This window comes from Chanos chanos, chromosome 4, assembly GCF_902362185.1.
Source record: "Chanos chanos chromosome 4, fChaCha1.1, whole genome shotgun sequence".
Lineage (NCBI taxonomy): Eukaryota > Metazoa > Chordata > Actinopteri > Gonorynchiformes > Chanidae > Chanos > Chanos chanos.
In genome coordinates, this window is record NC_044498.1 from 27,097,464 (window position 1) to 27,120,090 (window position 22,627).

Sequence of the window (22,627 nt, forward strand, 5' to 3'; positions counted from 1 at the left end):
TTCTGTTTCAAGATAATGAACATAAAATACTTGATCGTAAATTAATTCGTAGTTCCTAGAATTGTGTGGTGAGATTGCGCAGTTTGAGAATTTTTAAGAATGCACAGAAATTCCTGTTCACTTTTGATAAATAACAGTGTAAAGGAAATTATGCAGCCTTTTTGAAACATACATCGGGAGCTGATTACACTTTTTGTTGTATTCGTCCTCAAAATTAAGGGACTTACTTGGAAGGACGCGGAAGGGAAATACTATTTAACAGAATAAGCGCGTTATGGTTTCTGGCTTCACATACACAGAGATTTTGTAAACACTGTCAGGTCTCGTCCATCTTTAGTTTTTATCTGAAAGACGCGGCATCAGCATGGGGGCTGTTCTCGGGTTATGCTCCATGGCGAGCTGGGTGAGTGATTCGGATTTAGTGTGTTCAGCTTTAACTGAGTTTTATATACAAAAGGCCTGACAAGCAAGATTTTTATTATTATTAAAGCCTTGTTATGTTTGTTAGCGTATGAACTGATCTGCTAGCAAGTTGTGCTAACCGCAGTCATGCGATGTGACGACAAAGAATGTCTTAAAATGGTGTCCAATTCTGTGTACAATCCTAACTATCGTGCCTTTTATTTTTGTTTTTTGCTGAAGCACTCACTAAAACGCTTAGTGATGTCTTTCTTTGACTGTTAATCACTGCTCGCTAAACCATTTATTGTTTGGTATTAGGTAAAATAGCCCCAATTGTTATGGCTAGTTATCAGGAACAGTCATCCAGCCTAATTTTAGCTTAGTCTTATTGCTAACGGAACTAACATTAACGGAATCGTGAAGCTAGGTTAACGTGTGGGTTAAGCTACCTTAATATATGACCTAAACTATGGAAAAATAACGTACGCGGTCAGGATCGCGTTCAGCGCGACCTACCCTGACGTTTAGTATTTAGCAGTAGTTTCGATGTTCAGACAGGGTGGTTCCCAGCACTAGCTGCCGTAACATCAGAAAGATAATAGCTGTGTGTCACAGTCGATCTTTTTAAACCTCGCTAATGCATGAGAATTAGTGTTGTCACTTCTCAGTATGAGTATGAATTTTAACAATAACAGCTGAATCGTAGAGGAATTCGACAACAACTAACTGACGTAGAGTTGGACGAGCGAGCTAGCATCACGATATAATGACAACGTTATTCAAAACGACAACAGATAAGCGACGAGACTGTACTCCTCAAGTTTACATTTTTATTTCTTGCTGTCTGGCAAATTTGTGTGTTGTTCTTAGTACCTAACCATAATATGTTGCCAGTAAGGTACTAAAGTTTGTGGCAAACGTAATAAACCGCATTTGAGCAAGCCACCTTGGCTCGCTGCGTCGAGAAGATTTGTTTATGATGTGCTGAAGTCAGTTGTATAGGACTGTTGCGCCACATCGAGTTCGACTAGAACACGCATCAAATATCAGGTAACATGATAAAGTTAGCTACTAAGTCTGTGACACGGTTACACTTTTGCCCGGCTTAGCAAAGTAAAACCTGTTACACACATAATTATTTGTAGAGGAATCTTGGCTCGATGAATGTTTGATAGTAGGATTAATCTTGATTGGCTATTTGAAGGCACCGATTTCTGTCAGCGGATGTAGATTAGTAAGGATTTGACTGCCAATGGTGACAAATTACTGGGACTAACCATAGACAGGCTGTGCGAGTTACATAAACCCAGGCGGACTGAGGTTAATTTCTCAGTCGATTTATAATGGGTGATGAGAGAGACGAGTTCGTTTACCGATAAACAGCAGGGCAGAGTCTTTGTCATAACCACAGGTCATAAAACCGCCATGTTGTTTTTGTAGTATGTATGTCATTTAGGGTGCAGCCTATTCTGTGGCTTCCCGACTGTCTATACCTGTTATACGGTATATGTTATACGTTATACTTTACACGTTATATGTAATAGAATAAAAGAAACGCTGGTCCTAAATGGGTCTACATGTGCAAGTGGGAACTGTCATTTATGTTTAAGGTTATCATGGTTGTACTAACGTATTTATTTGTCCCTCTCTTTGCCCTGTCGCTCCTATAGATTCCCTGTCTGTGTGGTAATGCTCCCTGCCTGCTGTGCATGTGCTGCCCCAGTGGAAACAACTCCACAGTCACTCGGCTCATCTATGCCTTCCTCCTCCTCCTGGGTGTGGGGATAGCCTGCATCATGCTAATGCCTGGAATGGAGACCCAGCTCAAGAAGGTGACAAGCCACCAGTGTTTTTCTTCACCTCACTATTTCTGTTCTGACGTACTCTGACACAAATTCACTTTATTGGTGATCTCGTATTGTCATGTGATGTATACACTTTGATGTATCCTAAATTGCATTATACCAGTGTGAGTAATAAGTTTTAGGCTCATGCTTTGATAGATAGAAGTCTTCAAAGTGACCTGTTTTACATGGAGAGTCTTGAGTCAGCATAGTCTGTGTCAGGTTTGGTTCTGCCTGTTATCTGTATTATGTTTTCTGAGGACTCCAGCTGAAACATGCTGTTCATGCTCTCTCTGTGTGTTTGTGTGGTGGTAGATTCCTGGCTTTTGTGAGGGAGGAATGGGTTCATCTATCCCAGGTGTGGAGGGCCATGTGAACTGTGATGTGCTGGTTGGCTATAAGGCTGTGTACCGTGTCTGCTTTGGCATGGCCATGTTCTTCCTGCTTTTCTCTCTCCTCATGATTAAAGTGAAGAGCAGCCAGGATCCTCGAGCTGCAGTGCACAACGGGTCAGTGACACGTACACATCAGCGGAAGATCATAGGACAAACAAAAAAAGACCACAGATGGAGACCAGAATTCACCATCTTAAGACAAGATAGTTAAAGGAAAGAGGAATTCAGATTTACAGATTTTTATCTTGGGAGATATCAGATTAATTTTTGAAATGTTTGCTGTTCTTCATCAGGTTCTGGTTCTTTAAGTTTGCTGCTGCCACCGCTATTACTGTTGGAGCCTTTTTTATTCCAGAGGGTCCCTTCACAACAGGTACACACTTCAGCCAAGCACGCCTCATCAGGCTCTCCTCTCTCGTGTCTGTGCCAGTGCAGAGGGGAGCTTTGTACTGAAAACAGGGAAAGCTGGCAGTCTGCATAAAAAACCTGTAATAAACCCACAGAGTGAGCACACAAGCTCAACCCAGAACGTAAACATGTTATTGCTCAAACACAAGCATGTGCAGTATAGAAGAGGTCAGGCTAATTTTGCCTGGAGATTAGGTTGCCTTATGTCCTGTTTGGGTTGGTGGAAAGTGAATGTTTATGGTATAATTAACCAGTTGACCTGATCTCTCTCTCTCTCCCCCCCCCCCCCCCCCCCCCCAGTCTGGTTCTATGTTGGCATGGCTGGAGCCTTCTGCTTCATCCTGATCCAGCTGGTGTTGCTGATTGACTTTGCCCACTCCTGGAATGAGTCATGGGTGGAGAGGATGGAGGAGGGGAACTCCCGTTGCTGGTATGCAGGTATGGCCTGAAGGAGTCTTGTTTTTAGATGTTTTTCATTGAATGTTGTTATTTCCACGGTTTCATGTTTGGAGTGTTTTCTGTACACAAGACTGGATGATAGAAGTTAGAACACGAACAAAAGCCAAAGGAGTTGTGGAAAATAGGTTTCAAATAGTAGCTTCAAAATAATATTTCAAAAATACTAAAACAACAAATGCTCTGATAATCTTACAAAAGATGAACATAAGGAAATGAAGAACTTTAATCTAAGACAGAGCAGAGTGATAAAATGTGTGAATGGTCCACAGCTCTGCTCTCTGCTACCACCATCAACTATGCCCTGTCCCTGCTGTCTCTGGTCCTGTTTTATGTCTACTACACCATCGCTGATGGCTGCACTGAGAACAAGGCCTTCATCAGTGTTAATATGCTCCTGTGTGTGGGTGCCTCCATCATGTCTATCCTGCCCAAAATCCAGGTCAGTCAGCCGGCTTGGCTCCCCAGCCGCATCTCCACTGTCGCACACACGTCACACACACTTTCATTGTCACACACCGGTCACACATATGCCACACACTTCCACTGTCACACACACGCCACACACTTCCACTGTCACACACACGCCACACGCTTCCACTGTCACACATACATCGCACACCTCCATTGTCACGCACGTCACACGCTTCCACTGTCAGTGCGTCAGATTGGTTCACTCCGATCAGGTTGTGTGTAGAGTGTGGATGTAAACATTGTAATCATTGCCTGTTTCCAGGAGTCCCAGCCACGGTCTGGACTGCTGCAGTCTTCCCTGGTAACTCTCTACACCATGTACCTGACCTGGTCAGCCATGACGAATGAGCCAGGTTAGAGCCGTAAACTACTCCACTGCTCTGATTCAACAGCTTCATGCCAAATCACAGTTTTTCATAAAAGACTTCATCAACACATAATCATAACAGACTGCATCAACACGTGGTCATAACAGACTTCATCAACACGTAATCATAACAGACTGCATCAACACGTAATCATAACAGACTGCATCAACACGTGGTCATAACAGACTGCATCAACACGTAATCATAACAGACTGCATCAACACGTGGTCATAACAGACTGCATCAACACGTGGTCATAACAGACTGCATCAACACGTAATCATAACAGACTGCATAAACACGTGGTCATAACAGACTGCATCAACACGTGGTCATAACAGACTGCATCAACACGTAATCATAACAGACTGCATCAACACGTGGTCATAACAGACTGCATCAACACGTAATCATAACAGACTGCATCAACACGTGGTCATAACAGACTGCATCAACACGTAATCATAACAGACTGCATCAACACGTAATCATAACAGACTGCATCAACACGTGGTCATAACAGACTGCATCAACACGTAATCATAACAGACTGCATCAACACGTGGTCATAACAGACTGCATCAACACGTGGTCATAATGAAGCCTTTTCATTTTATGAGCTCACTGTCCAGACATTTCTAAGAATGCAGAGTTATATGAGTGGTGAAAAATGATGTTAGAGTGAGAGTTAACAGCCAGTTCTTAATGAGATTGTGAATGAAGATTGTAATAAGACTGTTGACTCTTGTGTTCTGCAGACAGGAAGTGCAATCCCAGCCTTCTAGGCATCATTGGTCTGAACAGCACACGACCTGCTGGCCAGGACAACGTGGTTCAGTGGTGGGATGCCCAGGGCATTGTGGGATTGATCTTGTTCCTGATGTGTGTGCTGTACTCCAGGTGAGAGAATAATTTCTATAGACCATGAGAGAACCAGGCTGGAGCTGGGCCAGTCTGCGTGTTTGTGTTTGTCAGATTATTTCTCCAAACAGAGCTACATATATTTAGATATTTCTTCTTTTCTTTTGTCTAGTATTCGCAACTCATCCAACACGCAGGTGAACAAACTGACACTGAGTGGAGATGAGTCTGCTCTGATTGAGGACGGCCCCGCCCCGGAGAACTTTGAGGAGTCCGACAACTCGAACCGCGCCATTGACAACGAGAAGGACGGAGTCAAGTACAGTTACTCCTTCTTCCACTTCATGCTGTTCCTGGCCTCTCTCTACATCATGATGACTTTGACCAACTGGTACAGGTAAAGCCTTGATCTGTGAGCCCAGCACTGAAACACACACTGCAGGAAGAGCACAGTAGTTTTCACTTCACTGTAACATAATGGCCAGAGTTTTTTTTTTTTTTTACTTTACTGTAAAATGAAGAGAACAGTTTTTTTGATGAGTTCTTGTCTCCTGTGTCCTCAGCCCTGACTCTAGCTATGAGACGATGACCAGCAAGTGGCCGTCTGTGTGGGTTAAGATGTGCTCGAGCTGGCTGTGTATCGCCCTCTACGTCTGGACCCTGGTGGCTCCACTTGTGCTCACCAACCGGGACTTTGACTGAGGAAGTCTGCTGCACGTGCACACGCACCCCCCCCCCCCCCCCCCCCCCCGCAGTGTTACATCTGTAAATATGACAAGCCTGTGCATTCCCAGTGGTTAACCCCAAAATATTTGTTTTTAAAACAGCTGCATGCTTTCAAGTGGCGTTTTATGTACTGTCTTCAGAGATGAAAAGTTAGGAGAAGCCAAGTGGTTTTGGAGCAGATGCACAAAGCTAACTGACATGTCTGCACCACAGATAGTGAAGTGGTCAGTGACTCTCTCACAGAGAAGGTGTTTGAAAGAATGAGTAGTGTTGTTCTGATACAAAAAGGGTAAATCTAAATAAGTTTATTCATGTAGAAAATATTTGTAAATGTGTCTCTAGGTACAGTGCAGGTTAGTTTGTTAGCCTCTGTTAATCAGCAGACTGATTTTCCCATAGTGTGAGCATGAGCAGTTGTAGCGTTGGCATGGTAACTATTACCATCCCTAGACTAGACCCAGAGTTGGCATGCCTTTCATTTTTAATCATTTAGCACAAAAGCTGGAGCAATAGGACTGTTGCATTGCTAACCTGTTTTCAGCTTGCACAGGCTGTAGGAGTGCTGTAATTCACTTTTGTAAAATTCCAGGTAGCCTTTGTGTGTTCATGTCAGTGTTTTTTTTGTGTGTTATTTTTTTGCACTGAATTTGACAAAAAAAAAAAACAAAAAACCCTGGAAAATCCTGGTGTTAAATGGTAAGAAGTAATTATCTGGTCTGAGTGTCCTGTCTCCCTCTGGAGATGAGTGTGCAGTAGTATTTCTAGCTGTCTTGCAGTAGACGCTGCGCAAGTCTTCTTCCCACTGAAATGATTCTAACAGCTTCTTAGGCTAGGCCTGTGACTTTCTTCTTTTTGGCTTTCTGACAAAGGCATTGTATTCTACCTTCCTAAAATCTCAATAAAGGTCACAAAACCACACCTGACTGCCATGTTCAGTGTGCTTGTGTAAAAGTGTCTCGGCGTACACGTGCGCCTGTGTAAAAGTGTCTCGGTTGTACACGTGTCTGTCTAAAAGTGTCTCTGTATACATGCAAAACACACTCACTGCATTTCCTCTGTGTTTATTGCTAAGCAAGGGATTGTGGTCAAAAGCTCACTGTAAAGACAAAACCACAAGAAGTTTCAGTACATTTTGGAAGAAATTATATACCCAGACTAACTCATTCAGAACACAGGGATATTTACAGAGAGACAGATGACTACAGGCACTTCTGTACCGTTACAGATTAGGAGTAACTGTAATTCACATATAATCTGTATCGTTATAGATTAGTCAGGGGTAACTAATCAACAAATAATCTGTATCGTTACAGATTAAGGGTGCAGAACTACACAGCGATACAGAACAGCGTGTTCAAACAGAGCTTGTGTTCCTTTAAACAAAATTATAGTGTGACACTGTAAGATAAGCACAGCCACGTGCCTCTGCTGGACAAATACAGCAAGTCATCAGTACTGTACACTGGCGGAATGACGGAGTGTCAGAGTCACAACTTAAGAATGATAAGAAACAAAACCAAAAAAATTGTACCAAAAGATTCTGGCAAATAAATAGATCATCACTTTGATGAATATGTACAAAGGTTTGAACCCCTACTTCAGCCTGGTGGGCCCCCCTTTACACATCCAGTGGCGGCGGGTCGATGCTGCCACTGTCTGAGTTGAGTTCACACAGGTAGAAGAGCGTGGCCTGGCTGGCCTCAGCCTCGGTCAGGGGCTCCAGGCGAATGAGAGAGCTGCGTGGGGTCTCCTCCTTCTCCAGGGCCGACTCCAGCAGGTCAGCCGGCTCCTCTGGGCTCTGTTCCAGCAGATCTTGGCTCAGATTATCACTGCGAGCCTCTGGACCCGACCCCAGGGGGGCGCAACCATCCAGGAAGGCCAGCAGGGGGCAGCTGGTGTACTGAATCAGTTGTTTGTCTGTGAGGGGAAGATGAACAAGTCCAATCCTAACTGTGAACCCACTGTCTGATATGCAGAGTTTTGCTCTGTTACACAAATGGTGGCGTAATAACATTACCTGCATTATCAGTTTTCTCTGTGCAAAACGACTCTGAGTTTCCCTTTGAATTGTCAGGCTCCTGTCAACAACAAACACACCTTATTACACATACCAAAATAAATACATGACACAAGAATTAGAACTTATAGAGAGGTTAGGTGATGTGATTCAGTGGATTGGACTTCATCAAATGACCAGTCCAGTCATGATAGTTTATTGGACTGTATGACATGAGCCCCTTTCACACATGCACCACAACCCCTAAAATAATTGGTATTCTAAGCAGAGGGACTGTATGTGTGAACAAAAATGTCTGAATCAGTCGACTCAGATTCTAAACGGACTTGATTCTACCAGCCCCCAGTTCAAACTCCATTTTTTCTTTGTTTGGGTCCATGTGTGAATAGAGCGGATTATACTCTGGAGTCTAGACAGTGAGCAAGTGGGCAGATTGCTGTTGTTTCTAACATGCGACTGGCGCAAAACTGGACGAAAACAAACATCCGAGGGTGAAGACGGGTCATTTACATGAAGACGCTAAGGAAAATGTCTAACTGGAGAGACGACCAGATTTGAAAACTTTTCTTGGTAAGGGCCAACGCTGACATTGTCAGACAAAAGTCAGTAGCCTTGTCTGCCTTTTCCGATGTGATCTGCAATTTTCGCAGAGTACTTTTGGCATCATGTCCTGCCTCCTGCACGCTCTACCCAGGCGCCACCCCACGCCTAAACCAAACGGAGTACTTCGAGTATGTGTGAATGCATCTGACTCGGACTACCTGATGCTGTGTGCTGCATGTGTGAAAGGGCAACTTCGGACATAATGCGAACCTGATTCTACAGTTATAGTGCGTAGTGCATATGTGAAAATGGCTATGGAGAGGCAGTGGATTCAAGGAAACAGAAACTAACAAAGTGATTACGAGTCCTGTAAATCAACAACAAATCCACTCATGGAGTGCTAGACAGGCTGGCTTCCATTTCAAACAGCAAACGGTCTCTCTGATTGGCTGAAAGGAGAGTAAATCCTGAGACCAGATGAGGACATGAGGGTTCCAGGCTAACCCCAGGCTCACAAGGACAGAGCACTTTAGCACAGTACCTCGACTATATCAGCATCTGTGCTGAACTGTTTCCCATACAACATAGCCTGGAAGTCCTCTAAACTGCAATCAATGCTGTCCAGGTAGTCCATTAGCTCCACCCTGGGTGAGAGAGCACACAAACAACTCACTAAGCCAACTCATACCTACACAAATACCCACTAATCACCATTCATTTCTTCAGTTATGGCACATCAGTCATTTTTGCCAGAGCACCAGCAGGTTACGCTACATTATATTTAACAGTGAGTACATATAAAGCACATTTAACTGTGCTAGTGTGCGTGCGTTGTCTTTCCTGTGGACCACACTTACTTTCCCAGGAGACTGATATTCTGTGAGATGGCTCCATTCTCATTGAGGATGGAGTCCATCATCTTGACGGGGTCTTCCTGACTGAGGCCTACGAGCTTATTTGGCTGAAGAGCACTGCTGGCTGCCAGAGTACTGACGGTAGTCATCACATCATCCTGTTCAGCATCTGGGCCTTTTGTGCTTTCCTTCTCAGACACCGCAGTGCCTTCATAGTTTACCTCCACTATTTCAATGTCCCTTCAAACAAAGCACCAGAACAAAAAAAGAAAACAGTAACATGAATACAATGTCCCCTTAAAACCACACACACATGCGCGCGCACTCTTACCCTTGATCTAGTACTCTGGATGAGTCCTCTGCGACTTCCACTTCCTCATCGGTGATGTCACAGATGATATCATCGGTGATGTCAGAATTGCTCTTCAGACCGTTGAGTCCATTGACTGTGCCCTAAAGCGCATACCCACCAAATCATCAGAACATGCCCACTTTCACATTTAATGAGCTATTAATATCAGTTAGGTATGAATAATGTAAAATCAACAAGATCAGTCCCCACCACTGTTAAAAAAACGGAGATTCGCACATTTTAAGGCATTTCCAGGGGCAAGGCTTCACTTTTCACACAAAGTGAACCCTGCCTCAGATCTCACCAAGAGAAAATGGAATGCAACATCATCAAAAAGCAATAGTCCAAAGCAACCAATTTCACTCAATGCAAACAAGGTCAGCACTCGGACGTTACACACGCACTCCCCATTGATTCCGACATACTTTGCTGTGGTCCACGGGCTCCTCGTAGAGTTGATGGATGTATTTTGGTTTCTTTCCATTGCTGTTGAGCAACAGGGGCCTGGACACACAGGACAGGAGAGAGGAAAGGATCCGTTACGCTCTCACTCACCTTGCACAAATATTACAGTTTTTGTTGTGATAAAAAAGGACAGACACCTTACCGTTTGCGCTTCAAGTTTAACACACGGTTGTTCTGCACTAGAGTAATGATGAACTGTACTAACTGTAAAAGATGCAAAACATGTAGACCAATAAACAAACAACCAATCAAACAAAAAAAACCCCAAACCAAACAAGGTTTTGGTGTTACAATTGTAATGAGGGAATAGGTGAGTGTGTGAAAAAATCCAGGCTAACAGCTATTCATTCACTACTGTTTAGTCATGTGATTACACAAAGTGTGTTTATGTAAACAATGTATCACTAACTAATTTATTAGAATAACTCAACGCACTACAAGCTGGTAGCATTCCTCCCTTCATCTCTAAAACACAAATGTTAAAAAGACAGCAGACAAATTTGGTGATTAATATTTGACAACAATACTACAGTAAACAGTTGGCGTGTAATATTTGATTGTAATACCATGGTGAACAGTTGGTATGTAATAATATAATATACTATACCTCTTTAATAACTTGCTGCTGTTGGGCATGTTTCTGCCTCAGATCAGACATTTCTCTCCACAGAGCTTCATTCTCTCTGAACAAATAATAACATCAACAACAACAAGAGGCAGATTCCTCGGTTAATCGAGGTTGTCTTACTTTGGTAATGGCTTGATGAATTCAGTCTGTATCAAACATGTCAACAGACTGAAAGCATAAGGAGACAGGTGAATTATTAACAGTCTGTCAGGAAGGTGAAATAGACAGTACCTCTTTAGCGTGGCAAGCCTGGCATCCATGTTCTCCTGTTTGTCGTGAACACTCTGAACACTAGACAGAAGTTTTGATAAATCCTCTTGTCTGATTTTACTGTCCTCAGGACGGGCATTGGACACCTACAAAAATCAGTCAAAGATTAACAGGCAATGCCATACTTCAGACTGTGCTTTCCACAGTTCTACACAGGTGTTTTCTGCTGAGAGACAACATCTTAGTATCAGCTCTAACACAAATATCAGTATGATGTAAACATTCCCAGGGTATGGGATACAAGCATCAAAATCGTGCACTGAGGCAAAACTTTTCACAGTGAAACTGTATGATGTTATAACTGTGTAGGTATATAGCTTAGGCTAATGCTAATGGATAAGCACTGCAGATTTCTGATACAGAACTTTTGTACAGGGTTGCCAGACTGGGTTCAAAAGCACAAGCTGGGAGTTAGTATAACAGTGTTTTGGTACGCATTAAGGACCAGAGACGCTCCACCCATAAAGACTGAATGCTGCCTATGTGCCAGGTGCATCAACAACCCTTAAACTTGTTTAAAAACTACAGACGAATAATTTTTAATGGAAAATGCTACAGTCAGTGAAAACTACTGCTTATGAAGTGAATGTAGGGCAGGAAAAGCAAACTATGGGGTTTAATGAGAATAATCATCTTCACCTTCCGCTTAATGTGTTCCAGTAGGTCATCTTTCCCATGCTTAAAATAAGGATGCTGGAACTCCACTGGTCCATCCCGCTCCTGCTTAACAATGCCTGTGTCAATGTGCATGACCTTACGGAAGCCATCTGTAGGGGGAGGTGGTTACCAGGTCAGAAGGCTGAACAGCACTCAGGTAGACATGCTGCTGCTGCTGCTGCTACATGGAGGTACAAATTACTCACACATGTTGAGCTGCCGGACAAAGCTGGCCATGTTGTTATGCTTGAAAAACTTGGGGAGGATTTCTTTAGCAAAGCGTTGTTCATCCAACACCAGGAAGCTGTTGCCCTCCTTTAACAAAGACACAGAGTCAAAAGAATAAAAGCCCTGGAGAGTAGTTAATTACAGACACATCCCAACACTTGAAACACAGGTTTTTTTTGTGTATACCTAATCACCATTCAAACTACGTCACAGATTTCTGTGGAGCAAGCAAATGATTACATCGTCGGTCAAATGTCAGGGTAGAAAAGATTAAAAGATGGCAACAAGAGACATGCATCAAACAATAGTTAAAGGTAACAGCTGGTCAACAATTATGTGGGAACATTTTAAAGTGGTCAAGAGAACCGTACCCCGTCGTAAGCTCTGGCATGTGTAGTACGGATCATTAAACGGGTTGAGAGTATTAAAGATTCGCCATAAATGCTCAAGTACTAGAGTCATCTAAAACTTTACAAACATAAAATTCTGTATCGATGGTGACGATGCATTTTATATAGGTAATGTGAATACGTGTATCATGTATCATAAAAACTGATGCAAAAACAGCGTTGTAAATTCTTAAACATTACTTTTCTCCATTTGTCTGTCTTTTGTTAGTTTTTCTAACCATTCTCACTTCGCTAGCATGCTAATGCCTGATTCATTAATCTAGCAACCTTAGCCATAAGCTAATGATGGCTAAACTCTAGCACAGAGCAATAAGCAGTAGCTTTTTCAGTGTACCTGACTCCAGCAAATGAATTCATTGGTATTGGAATCCTCGACCAGCGTCCAAAGCTTGGTAAGGAATGCGGGAACACTGGAATTGTGTTTCATTTTACCGGTATAAAACGTTTTAAAGCATACAAGGCTTATTTGGCTACTATCTTCAGTCAGACGAAACACGAGCGCCAATGAAAATAAGGACGTAAATATACAACTTCCTCTTCGATATATAGATTTTGATTGGTCCACTACAACCTTACGTAAGTTTCCTCACGTGTAACATAATGCGAGTCAACATCGCTCTCATTGGGTAGTTCGGTGGCTAGAGCAAAACACACCCATTGCTGGAGGTATTTTCCTTTTAGCTTTTCCTCGCATCATACGTTAAATGTGCATATATGGAAATAACATTTGCTAGACGAAATGGGTGAATGAATTATATCTGTCACCTACAAAAAACTATTTTACTGTAGTAACCTGATATGAATTGTGAAGTAATAATTAAAGTAGTCTTCAGCTGCAACTGCTACAGACACATTTACCATACCAAAGGCACCGCAAATTAGGCTATTTCACAGTGGTGTTTTCCAAGAACGAACAAGTATTTGCTGAAGAGATTGTAAAACAGAAACCTACTATTACTGTATAGTTAGATCTGTGGAAGGACACGGCTGTGTCAATGTATGAAAATGATACCACAGCATTTGGAGTGCAACACAGAACAAGAAGTTATTCTCAAAGCATTGTCACATAGACTGAGTTAAGCCAGTTGCTAGTTGATATTTCTGTAGAACCAGAATAGCAGGATGTATGTATGTGTATACACACACACGCACACACACACACACACACACACACACACACACACACACACACACACAAACATTAAACATATGTTAATTCAGCCTAATATCCATGATGCCTTATAGAAACTTCCATGCTGTGGAGAGGCAGGTTACTGGCTGGCAGTTGGTTGCTGCTGGTCTTTTTCAGGGTCTTCTATGACCTGTATTGTCCTACACTGGCATAGCCAGTTAGGATGGGGGCCTTTGGTTCATTTCTGCAGGCAGGCAGGTACACTGAGCTGTTAGTTTCTTGGTCAGTGGGCATGGATCATGACAGGCCCTGGTGCTGCCCAGTTCTTCGTGTTTGAGACCAATTTGTTGGACATCTGATGATGTGATGATGACTAGTTCCTGCTCTGGGACATAGCAGCTCTGTTTTCAGGTCTCTTAGTCACTGAGCACTGGTGCTATGTGATGACTCTTTCTCCCATATGCTCCCTCAGTATTGTTTCAGTTGCGGCTCTCTGTGCAGTGGATCTGTGGTCGGGTGTTCATTGGACTGCAGCTGAGAGCATACTTTGAATTTTTTTTTTTTTTTTCAGAGAAGAGAGCAGTTATTCTCTTAGCCTCTGCTTCTTTTATGTATCTCTGCAGCCTAGTTTGCCTGTGCTGTTAGCCATTGTTTAACAGGCTCCAGGACCTCTGTTATAGACATGCCATTGTACTTCTTCAGTAGACAGTAACTGTCCTGGATTGTTATGTCCTTCTGTAGATCAGTCTTAGTTTTCAGGATGGTTTGCCTCTAACATCTATAGAATCAGTGCTGCTGATGCTTATATCATCCAGTTAGTGTCAGTCATACTGGTGGTCAGGAGAGTGCATAGTGCTGCATTCATATCTGCAGGTATACCGTCTGGAGGCAGCTTTCCCAAATGTCTGTGAAGCCCAGTGTGATGGCTGACAGTAGTTAGTTTGGTCATGACGTTCTGTCTGATGTCAGCAGCTGGACCATGTCAGGTTTTTGGCATACAGTGCGACATTCTGATATACACATTCCCACATAGACTCTTCTGCTCGCATGTGCTATATTTGTGGTTGTGTGGGATGTCAGCTGTAGCATTTGCATTGTGTCTCATCAGTTTCAAATACTGATAGGATACTTCTGATGACGTCTGAACACTGTGTGTGTGTGTGTGTGTGGGTGTGTGTGTGTGATGCCTACTAGATGATTTGTATGTTTTGTTATGAGTTGTTGACTTCTTTTGTTTAAGTTTTCTGTTACTTGCCGTCTGACCAAGTAAGAATCACAATTATTTTTAGGCATGTTTTGTGAAAATTTAGAGACTCTTAGAAGTTTCTGACAGTTAGGTGGGTGTGACTTCAGCACATTTGACTGCTTTGAAGAACTCTCTGGAACTGAAGAAAGAGTCTAGGGTTTCCTACCCATTACTGCAGGCTCTGAGGCCATGGGGTATTCAGTGTTGAGTGGCTGTTCAAAGAGACATAATGAGAGCAGACTGGGACACTCTGTGGATACTCTGTGGAGTTTGGTTGCTCTGTGGGCTGGAGTTTGAATCATTGTTCATATGGAATGGAAATATACCTCCAGGCATGGACCATTCTTGGGGTTCTCCAATGACCAAATCCACAAATTAATGTGGGCCAACAAATTTATTCTGTGACACTGACTCAAGATTGTACATAGCATGGGTGATCTCGTCTAGCAAACAATGGAAAAGCCTTAATTTTGGAGTCAGTATTTCAGGACGAGTTTCATATGAATCATTTCATTATAGGGCAGCCCTGTGTACCTGAGGAATTACTGTAAATCAAGCAGCTAATGTTTCCTAGCTGTTATATTATATTGCATATAGTCTTGTTCATTGCAAGGGTTAAAACAAGAGTCAAGTGTTGCCTGAAGAACATATGGTCTCAGCCTGTCTGGTTGCTTATTTTGGGTATTATAGGAAATGTTTTGATTCTCTACAGAAATATCTCGCCCAAACAGTACATGGTGTATGCTGATTTTACTTTGTAATTTTTCATTTCTTTCAAGATTCTTAACTAAAAGATTTCAGAGGGGTTGTTGAATGTTAACATTTGCAGTACCCTAAACCAACACTGGAGGTCAGCGTTGTATAGTGCTAGTGCCCATTCAGTAAGGGCCTTACTGGCCAATGAGAAGTCTTTCTGAGAAATCGTATGTCTAATGGTGAAAAATTACTTCTTCATATGGTTATTCATACATATTGCACTTGATCATGACAATACAAATGACTTGTTGATAAATCTACAGTATTGCCCAGTGTAGGAAATTAATGATAATATTGTATAGAATGCTTGGGATTGTACCATCTTCTAACACTTTGAAATGAATGTGAAACATTCTGATAAAGGGAACAGTGATTAATATGTGTTTAAAATACAAATATGTTTTCATCTTTATCCAGTCATCAACAGTACAGTACTGACACCCTGAATTAACTGAGTTGAAAAGGCAGGAAACTTTAGGCATTGATAGGCGCTGTGGAAAAAGCCATAAAAAGGGGTTGAGGGGTTAAGTGAAACCATTTTCCTTCACCGTCTGAATGACCAGTCTTCCCTTTGCAGCGTCATGAAACAAAAATCAGGAATATTTCACTGCTAGTAATGAGATTTTATTTTATTTTTTACCCTTTGCTTGTTTCTCTCACCAAACAGAAATTTAACAGGAAATCACAAAGATTTTTATGAAAATTTGAGAGATTGGACTGGTGTTTTCCTCTGTGATGTTTCACTCCACGGCAGTGTGAGTGTGTGCTGCACAGAGGTGAGCAGAACAGAAAAACGGGGTTGACGAGTGCACAGCTAATTGGGATCGACTGTAATATTACATCAAAAGACGTCATGGAGCCCTCTTAAATGGCTGTAATTAGGACATTCTTTGAATCTTAGACAGAGAGATTATGGAGACTACAGAGATCACAGTAAATTAAAGTAGGACAGGTGATGTTCTGTTTTAGGCTTTATTATTATTATTATTATTATTATTATTATTATTATTATTATTATTGAGTAATAGTAGTATAGTAGTTGTAGTAGTAGTAGTAGTAGTAGCATCATCCTCATCATAATTGTTGTTATTATTGTTTTTGTTATTGCACAGAACATGGACATGAGTGCAAACCTCCCAGCCATGTAATCCAGTGTGATCCAAACTGCTGAATTCAAAAGTGCAACTGTAAGTAGTGAATGTATTTCATTAATGTGACATAACACTAAAAAGTGCTGATTTTGGTTTACAGGTTTCACTTTTCTATTCAGATCAGCACTGAGATGGCGTCATGGTATCAGTATGCCCACAGTCTTTTATCTGCCTAACACTGCAGTGCAGCCCATGTTCTGCCTAATGATGGTCAGACAGTATTTACTGTTCTGTGTTTGGCAGTGAGATGCAGACACAGTGAAGGCTGTGAGAGGTGTTTTTAAACTCACCATGCAGTGAGGCAGGGTGTTTACATAAGACATTTACATACACTACTCATTCTCATTTAGCCCTGTGAGGTCCCACTGGGCTGGAGTCAATGTGACTTAAAGCATCAGTAACATTAAACAGCCCATCTCAGAAGTGCAATGGCTTTAGAAATGCACCAGTTTTTATTGTCCTTAGTGGAGTCTGTGTTCAGTACGCTCAGTGCAGCAGATTAGTTGAAGTTAAAGTCCTAACATGGACTGTCTGTGTACTGTACACATTAGTGTGAGCTAAATAATGTTTCAGAGGGAACTAAATCACTGAATGTTCAAACTAACGAAAGCATTCTTTAACAATGCCCAGTCCTTGGATAGGCACCAGGCTGTTCAGGTACTGGTTGGATACTTTCTTTCTTTCTTTCTTTCTTTCTTTCTTTCTTTCTTTCTTTCTTTCTTTCTTTCTTTCTTTTTTTGCAGAAAAGTTGGAACGAAAAGGCTGGAATGAATTGGTATTTTCCATTGGATGTAGAACTTGGACCCTCATTTTATTGTTGTTGTTCTCTCTCATTATTCGATTAATCTGAAGTCCACAAGAACAAAAATTAAGCAGAAAAATATATTGGTGCTGATCTCAGCACCAGATATGTTTCGATTACGCTTTGTGGGTTGAATTGTAATTTGCACTGCCAAAGAGTCCATTTTTACAGTCGTTTAAAATGACTTTGATTAAGTCACACACTGAAGGGGTATGTCTGACTCTGCCTGACTCTGTTAACTGCTGCTGGGTTTCTAAATTATGCCACACAAATGGAAATCTTTTGATCTCAGCAAAGACATGGGGCAGCTATGCTCTAGGGCCATGTGTTAAAGCATAACAATAGCACTGAGACAGACACCCTCCTCCCTGTTCTCATTCACTCTGAGGAAATTCTTTTGTAAGAGATCATCAAATTCACTTCTTTTCTTTTAGTTCAATGAGATTTGGAAGTGGATGTGGAGGAATATATCAGCCAGAGCATAATAAAGGATATGTTTGCACATTTTGCATTTGTGTTCAGGGCACTGAGCTTGAGAAAAGCAGTTGCTTTTTGGGGATTATGGAGACTGTTTTCTCCAGGTGAGATAAAAGTCAGTTCCGTGTTTACCACTGTGAGATTTCACTGCAATGATGGAATTGTTTACTCTCTGTAGGTGTACTGTGTCAAGGAAAAGTGAGGTAAATATTTTCAGTCATTTTGTCAGGGTTCATGTGTTGTCTCAGTTGTGACTGTTTTAAAGTGGAACTCTTTGTCATTCGTCCTAAAATGAAAATGGATAGGTTGGGAGTGTTCTTGTTTTATCACGTGGAGCATTTTTCTCCCTCTTTCAGACAGTGTGTATTTCATAAATTGAGACAGACACTAATACAGGTGAGCATCTGTTTTTTGTTCAGGTTATAGGAATTTGAGTGTTTCTGTTTTCCCACCATCTGTATCTGATGACATTGTTTCACCTACAACGACACTGTCTCTCAGAGGAGTGACATCACTCAAAAGATATTGCATCATGCCAATATGCAAAAGCACCCCCCCACCATTAGCATGGCTGAAATATCAAAGCAGGACTGTCACATCTGGCCTTTATTCTGTTACAATCGCAGATGCAAACCATTACATAACATACACCCTAAATCTGAGAACTTTATTCCAAATCTGCCAGGTTTTATGGTCTATATGTCTGAAAGCCCTCTCTCTGTGTAATTCCTCCTTTCCATTTTTCTCACACAGTTCTTCCCTGACTGACTGCCATGCTAATTAAAGAATGAAGCAATTTGGCCTATGTTTACCCCATTTCATTCCACGGCAAAGCTTGCATTCTGCTTTGCCAAATGTAATAAAAAAAAAGTAAATAAATAAATAATGAAAGAAGCCAGATTCTCAGGGCCATCTGGCCTAAATAGTTATGTACTCTGATATTAACTTTCTCTTGTATTGTATGCTTTAGGAAACAATTACTGCACTTTCATTAAACTATGTAGATATGTTACTTAGTCCTCGTTTATATTTCCAGTTCACACAGAAGAACTGACATACAAATAGTAAGGGAATATAGTGATAGTGGAATAGTAAGGGAATATAGTGAGAGTGGAATAGTAAGGGAATATAGTGAGAGTGGAATAGTAAGGGAATATAGTGAGAGTGGAATAGTAAGGGAATATAGTGAGAGTGGAATAGTAAGGGAATATAGTGAGAGTGGAATAGTAGGGGAATATAGTGAGAGTGGAATAGTAGGGGAATATAGTGAGAGTGGAATAGTGAGGGAATATAGTGAGAGTGGAATAGTAAGGGAATATAGTGAGAGTGGAATAGTAAGGGAATATAGTGAGAGTGGAATAGTAGGGGAATATAGTGAGAGTGGAATAGTAGGGGAATATAGTGAGAGTGGAATAGTGAGGGAATATAGTGAGAGTGGAATAGTAAGGGAATATAGTGAGAGTGGAATAGTGAGGGAATATAGTGAGAGTGGAATAGTAAGGGAATATAGTGAGAGTGAAATAGTAATTGGACAGAGCGGAGAGCATGCCACTTCAGAGAAAAGAAGTCCAGCGTGCCATGCGCCACATGGTACCTTTCCAGGTGTTTCTCATTGTGGTTATGGGGATGTGATCTGCATCTTCTCTTCAGTCAGAGGTGTACTACAAAGACTGAATTCAGATGCAAGCATTTGATGATGCCAGCCTCTAGTCTCCCGTTGTGTCTTAATGCATATTCAGCACTTTTCCATAAACTCAGAGGCTGTAAAGGCTTGGGAACAGGCAACTCAGTACATCTTGTAACCACCAGAACATCCCAGACAGACCACAGACCAAACTATGAACAGTTGTGTGTTCTCAGAATTCCACTCAAACTTATTTGCTCAGAAATTTGTGACCTTAATTGTTTCATTCTAGTCCTATTCTTTCCCATCCAATTTCATGGACTGGAGTGCAATTACACAGTTACTGAAACCAAAGCCTTTATTAGATAAGTCATTACTTACACAAGTCTAATATCATGGAGCGATGTCATGCTCCTTGAGTTTTGACACGTTTTTGTTTTCATCATGTCTGGCTTTTGCAAATTATGACATAGACACAGAGATATGACATCTGTTTGACCTCCTTTGTTTGGAATATGAACATTAAGACAAGCAGCTCATTGCTAAAGCAATCACACTGGACACGTACCTACTACAGTCTGTGAGACATAATGCGGGTAGACACTGTAAAACGCAATAAGGCAGCTCAGTGAAAGGGCAACTTACTCACAGCTCTTTTAACTCAAAACTTACCAACCCCATCCCCACCCCTCCCCCAACTCCCCACCCCCCTGCACACCAACCCCCTACAAAAAACAAGGCTGTGAAAGCACATGGTTTCTCTGTTTCAGAATCTTTACTGTCTTTTTGTCTTTGTTTGTGAAGTATTTGTGTGGAGGCCAGCTGCAAATCTAGTCAAAAGGGTTCAGATTGAGTTTTCAGGCACTGGACTTTCTCATTCTCAGCAGGTTTATTACACTACCAGCTCCTATCCAGGTTTTCTTAGGTGTACATCACAAATACCTCTCTCTCTCCAGACCAAATTCATATTTAATTACAGCCCTTTCCCTCTGACACATGTCAAAATCAGTGTGATGGACGCTTCTCAGTCTTCCACAGAGTATGCATCATCCGGTCAGCTGTGATAAGTCCATCCATGGCAGTGTCAGTTGTCTTTCCCTGTCCACACCCCTTTCTGTCCTAAGGCTTTTTCAGCTGTTTTTTTAGCTCCTATCTGACAACAAACCACACCCTCTGTAATATTTGGTCAATCATTTTATGGATGAACCTCAGCCCGGCTGTCCTCCAAGGTCACTGTCCTCCAGGGTCACTGTCCTCCACATGTGGAGTTATGGTGCCAACTAGGATTTACATACAAAAATGAGGTAGAAAAATTTAGTTCTGATTGTGTTCATGCTATCGGGCTCATCCCTCGTTAGATTCAAGCAGAATCTATCACTTAAAACATTTTCATGTCCAGTTATCAGGACAAAATGACAGCCAGTGTATCGTAGAGATGGTCGATATGTCATAATGTATTTTATCACAGAGGAGAAGACAAGTGACATGACAAAGTTCCTCTCAGGTGCTGGACATGTAAAGAAAATAAGCTCTTCTCACAGACTGGACATGTAAAGACAATAAGTGAAGACACACTTCCCTGGTTTAACTGTATTCACCACTGAATCCCAGCCCAAGGGTCACATGATCACATCTAGCTCTCCCTGAGATGCCAGTTTCATTACAATTATTTCCTCTTTTAAAAGCAGCTCTCCTGGAAACAATCAGTGTGTACTTTATACTGTTAGACACACAGGTAAAACAGTTACCAGATACAGGCTAGTCAGCAAACAAACACATGAACTACTTCTAGTAATAACCAACACTCAAAAGTTATCTTTTTATCTTTTTTTTGGACAGGCTCCATAACTGTTATGTAGTATTTGCAGTTAAATTTGGCATGGAGCATTTTTTATCATCCAACAGGCAACAAAATCTCAAATTAACCAAATTGTACGATGTAACTTTTCAATGATATCAAATGCAGACAGTGCTGTGGGTTGTGTAAATAATGGTTTTCATTGTGTGCTTGATAGAAGTTTTTCTTGCCCCTGTTGTGAAATACGTGATAGAGTGAGACTGCAGATTTTCTCAGGCACTTTCTGTGTGCTTGGAAAGATATAGTGAAGGATACAGATACAGTGACAGAAGGCTTTTCATGTGCTTAGCCTTGGGCATGCCTGTTTCAGCTTTTTTTTTTAACCCAACGCAGGGTTCCCTGAAACAGCTGTTAGCATTAGCTCTTAGGCTAACACATATGGATCTTGGGCCTTGTGCATTTCACACCTTTAAAAAACCCCTTTGTTCAGATCTGCACAATGTGGCCACTTCTGTCCTCTCTGCTGGCTAAACAACATCACGCTTATTGCCAAGCTGCATATTCTCATAACCATGATCTTCCACATGTATGTTTTACACAATATCCATTATTATAATAGTCCTTCCTGCTTCTCTTTTCTTTATCAGCCGACAGTTTGTCTTGCCCAGTTCATCAGTGAGTTCAGTTTCAGTTCTCCTTGCTCTCAGTAACGCAGTTCATCCTTTGTCTGGCTTAGTCTCTCCCACTACTCGTCTGTCAAGTCACTTACTCATTCAGCACACATCCACCCTTCAGCCTTTCAGCTCTGCAGAAGAGGGTGACTTCTGTGCTCCAGCAAGTGCACTTCACTGTAGGCTTAATGACTTGTCTTTGGGCTGTCAGAGAAGTGAACAATGTCTGCTCATTATCTGAACACAAAAGCCAAAGTGACAGTGACATTTAAAGCCAGTGTGGCAATCTTAAATGACATTCATGACATTGAATTGATACAATTTTAAAACTTAAATATCAGTCTTTTCTAAAGGTGTATATCCAGTGTATATCCATAGTAAGTAATTCTCCCAGTATGTGAATATCTGATTCCATAAATCTGGAATCCAAACAAACCTTGAGCATCATGGAATTGATAATGATTTATAGGACCTCACAGGCCACTGTGGTATTATCCTGCATTAGTCTGGCATTTAAAGGGTGGCATTTAAAGGGTGTAAATCTGTGGGAAGTAACAAAAATCATGGGAACGGATTCGCTAAGATGGTGATGTTTTCTCTTCTTAAATTAGA

The 22,627-nt window shown here is 41.6% G+C and overlaps 2 protein-coding genes across 3 annotated transcripts; one reads left to right on the forward strand and one right to left on the reverse strand.

Moving 5' to 3' along the window:
* Positions 1 to 316: 316 nt before the first annotated feature.
* Positions 317 to 6,850, forward strand: serinc1 (serine incorporator 1). Of its 2 annotated transcripts, none has more exons than XM_030770807.1 (10): positions 317 to 403; positions 2,073 to 2,234; positions 2,562 to 2,755; positions 2,935 to 3,014; positions 3,350 to 3,487; positions 3,778 to 3,947; positions 4,242 to 4,332; positions 5,106 to 5,247; positions 5,381 to 5,605; positions 5,772 to 6,850. In XM_030770807.1, exons 1-10 carry the CDS (start codon positions 365 to 367, stop codon positions 5,908 to 5,910), a joined length of 1,380 nt encoding a protein of 459 aa, XP_030626667.1. In that variant the 5' UTR covers positions 317 to 364; the 3' UTR covers positions 5,911 to 6,850. The 2 variants fall into 2 exon arrangements, with proteins under 2 accessions (XP_030626667.1, XP_030626668.1); XM_030770808.1 differs by having other exon boundaries at positions 5,784 to 6,850.
* A 159-nt stretch (positions 6,851 to 7,009) lies between these two features.
* Positions 7,010 to 12,840, reverse strand: hsf2 (heat shock transcription factor 2). Its single transcript, XM_030771663.1, has 12 exons — positions 12,693 to 12,840; positions 11,927 to 12,035; positions 11,703 to 11,830; positions 11,025 to 11,149; positions 10,773 to 10,848; positions 10,308 to 10,369; positions 10,126 to 10,204; positions 9,680 to 9,801; positions 9,352 to 9,588; positions 9,036 to 9,138; positions 7,952 to 8,012; positions 7,010 to 7,851 (listed from the first exon to the last, which is right to left on the reverse strand). Exons 1-12 carry the CDS (start codon positions 12,783 to 12,785, stop codon positions 7,553 to 7,555), a joined length of 1,494 nt encoding a protein of 497 aa, XP_030627523.1. The 5' UTR covers positions 12,786 to 12,840; the 3' UTR covers positions 7,010 to 7,552.
* Positions 12,841 to 22,627: the final 9,787 nt, after the last annotated feature.

Coding starts and splice junctions, on each gene's coding strand:
- hsf2 (XM_030771663.1), bottom strand. CDS start 12,785: ATGAAACACAATTCCAGTGTTCCCGCATTCCTTACCAAGCTTTGGACG. Junction 11,831..11,926: donor TGTCCGGCAGCTCAACATGT/GTGAGTAATTTG, acceptor CTCCCCCTACAG/ATGGCTTCCGTAAGGTCATG. Junction 10,370..10,772: donor AGCAGCAAGTTATTAAAGAG/GTATAGTATATT, acceptor CATCTTTTACAG/TTAGTACAGTTCATCATTAC.
- serinc1 (XM_030770807.1), top strand. CDS start 365: ATGGGGGCTGTTCTCGGGTTATGCTCCATGGCGAGCTGG. Junction 3,488..3,777: donor CTCCCGTTGCTGGTATGCAG/GTATGGCCTGAA, acceptor AATGGTCCACAG/CTCTGCTCTCTGCTACCACC. Junction 5,606..5,771: donor ACTTTGACCAACTGGTACAG/GTAAAGCCTTGA, acceptor CTGTGTCCTCAG/CCCTGACTCTAGCTATGAGA.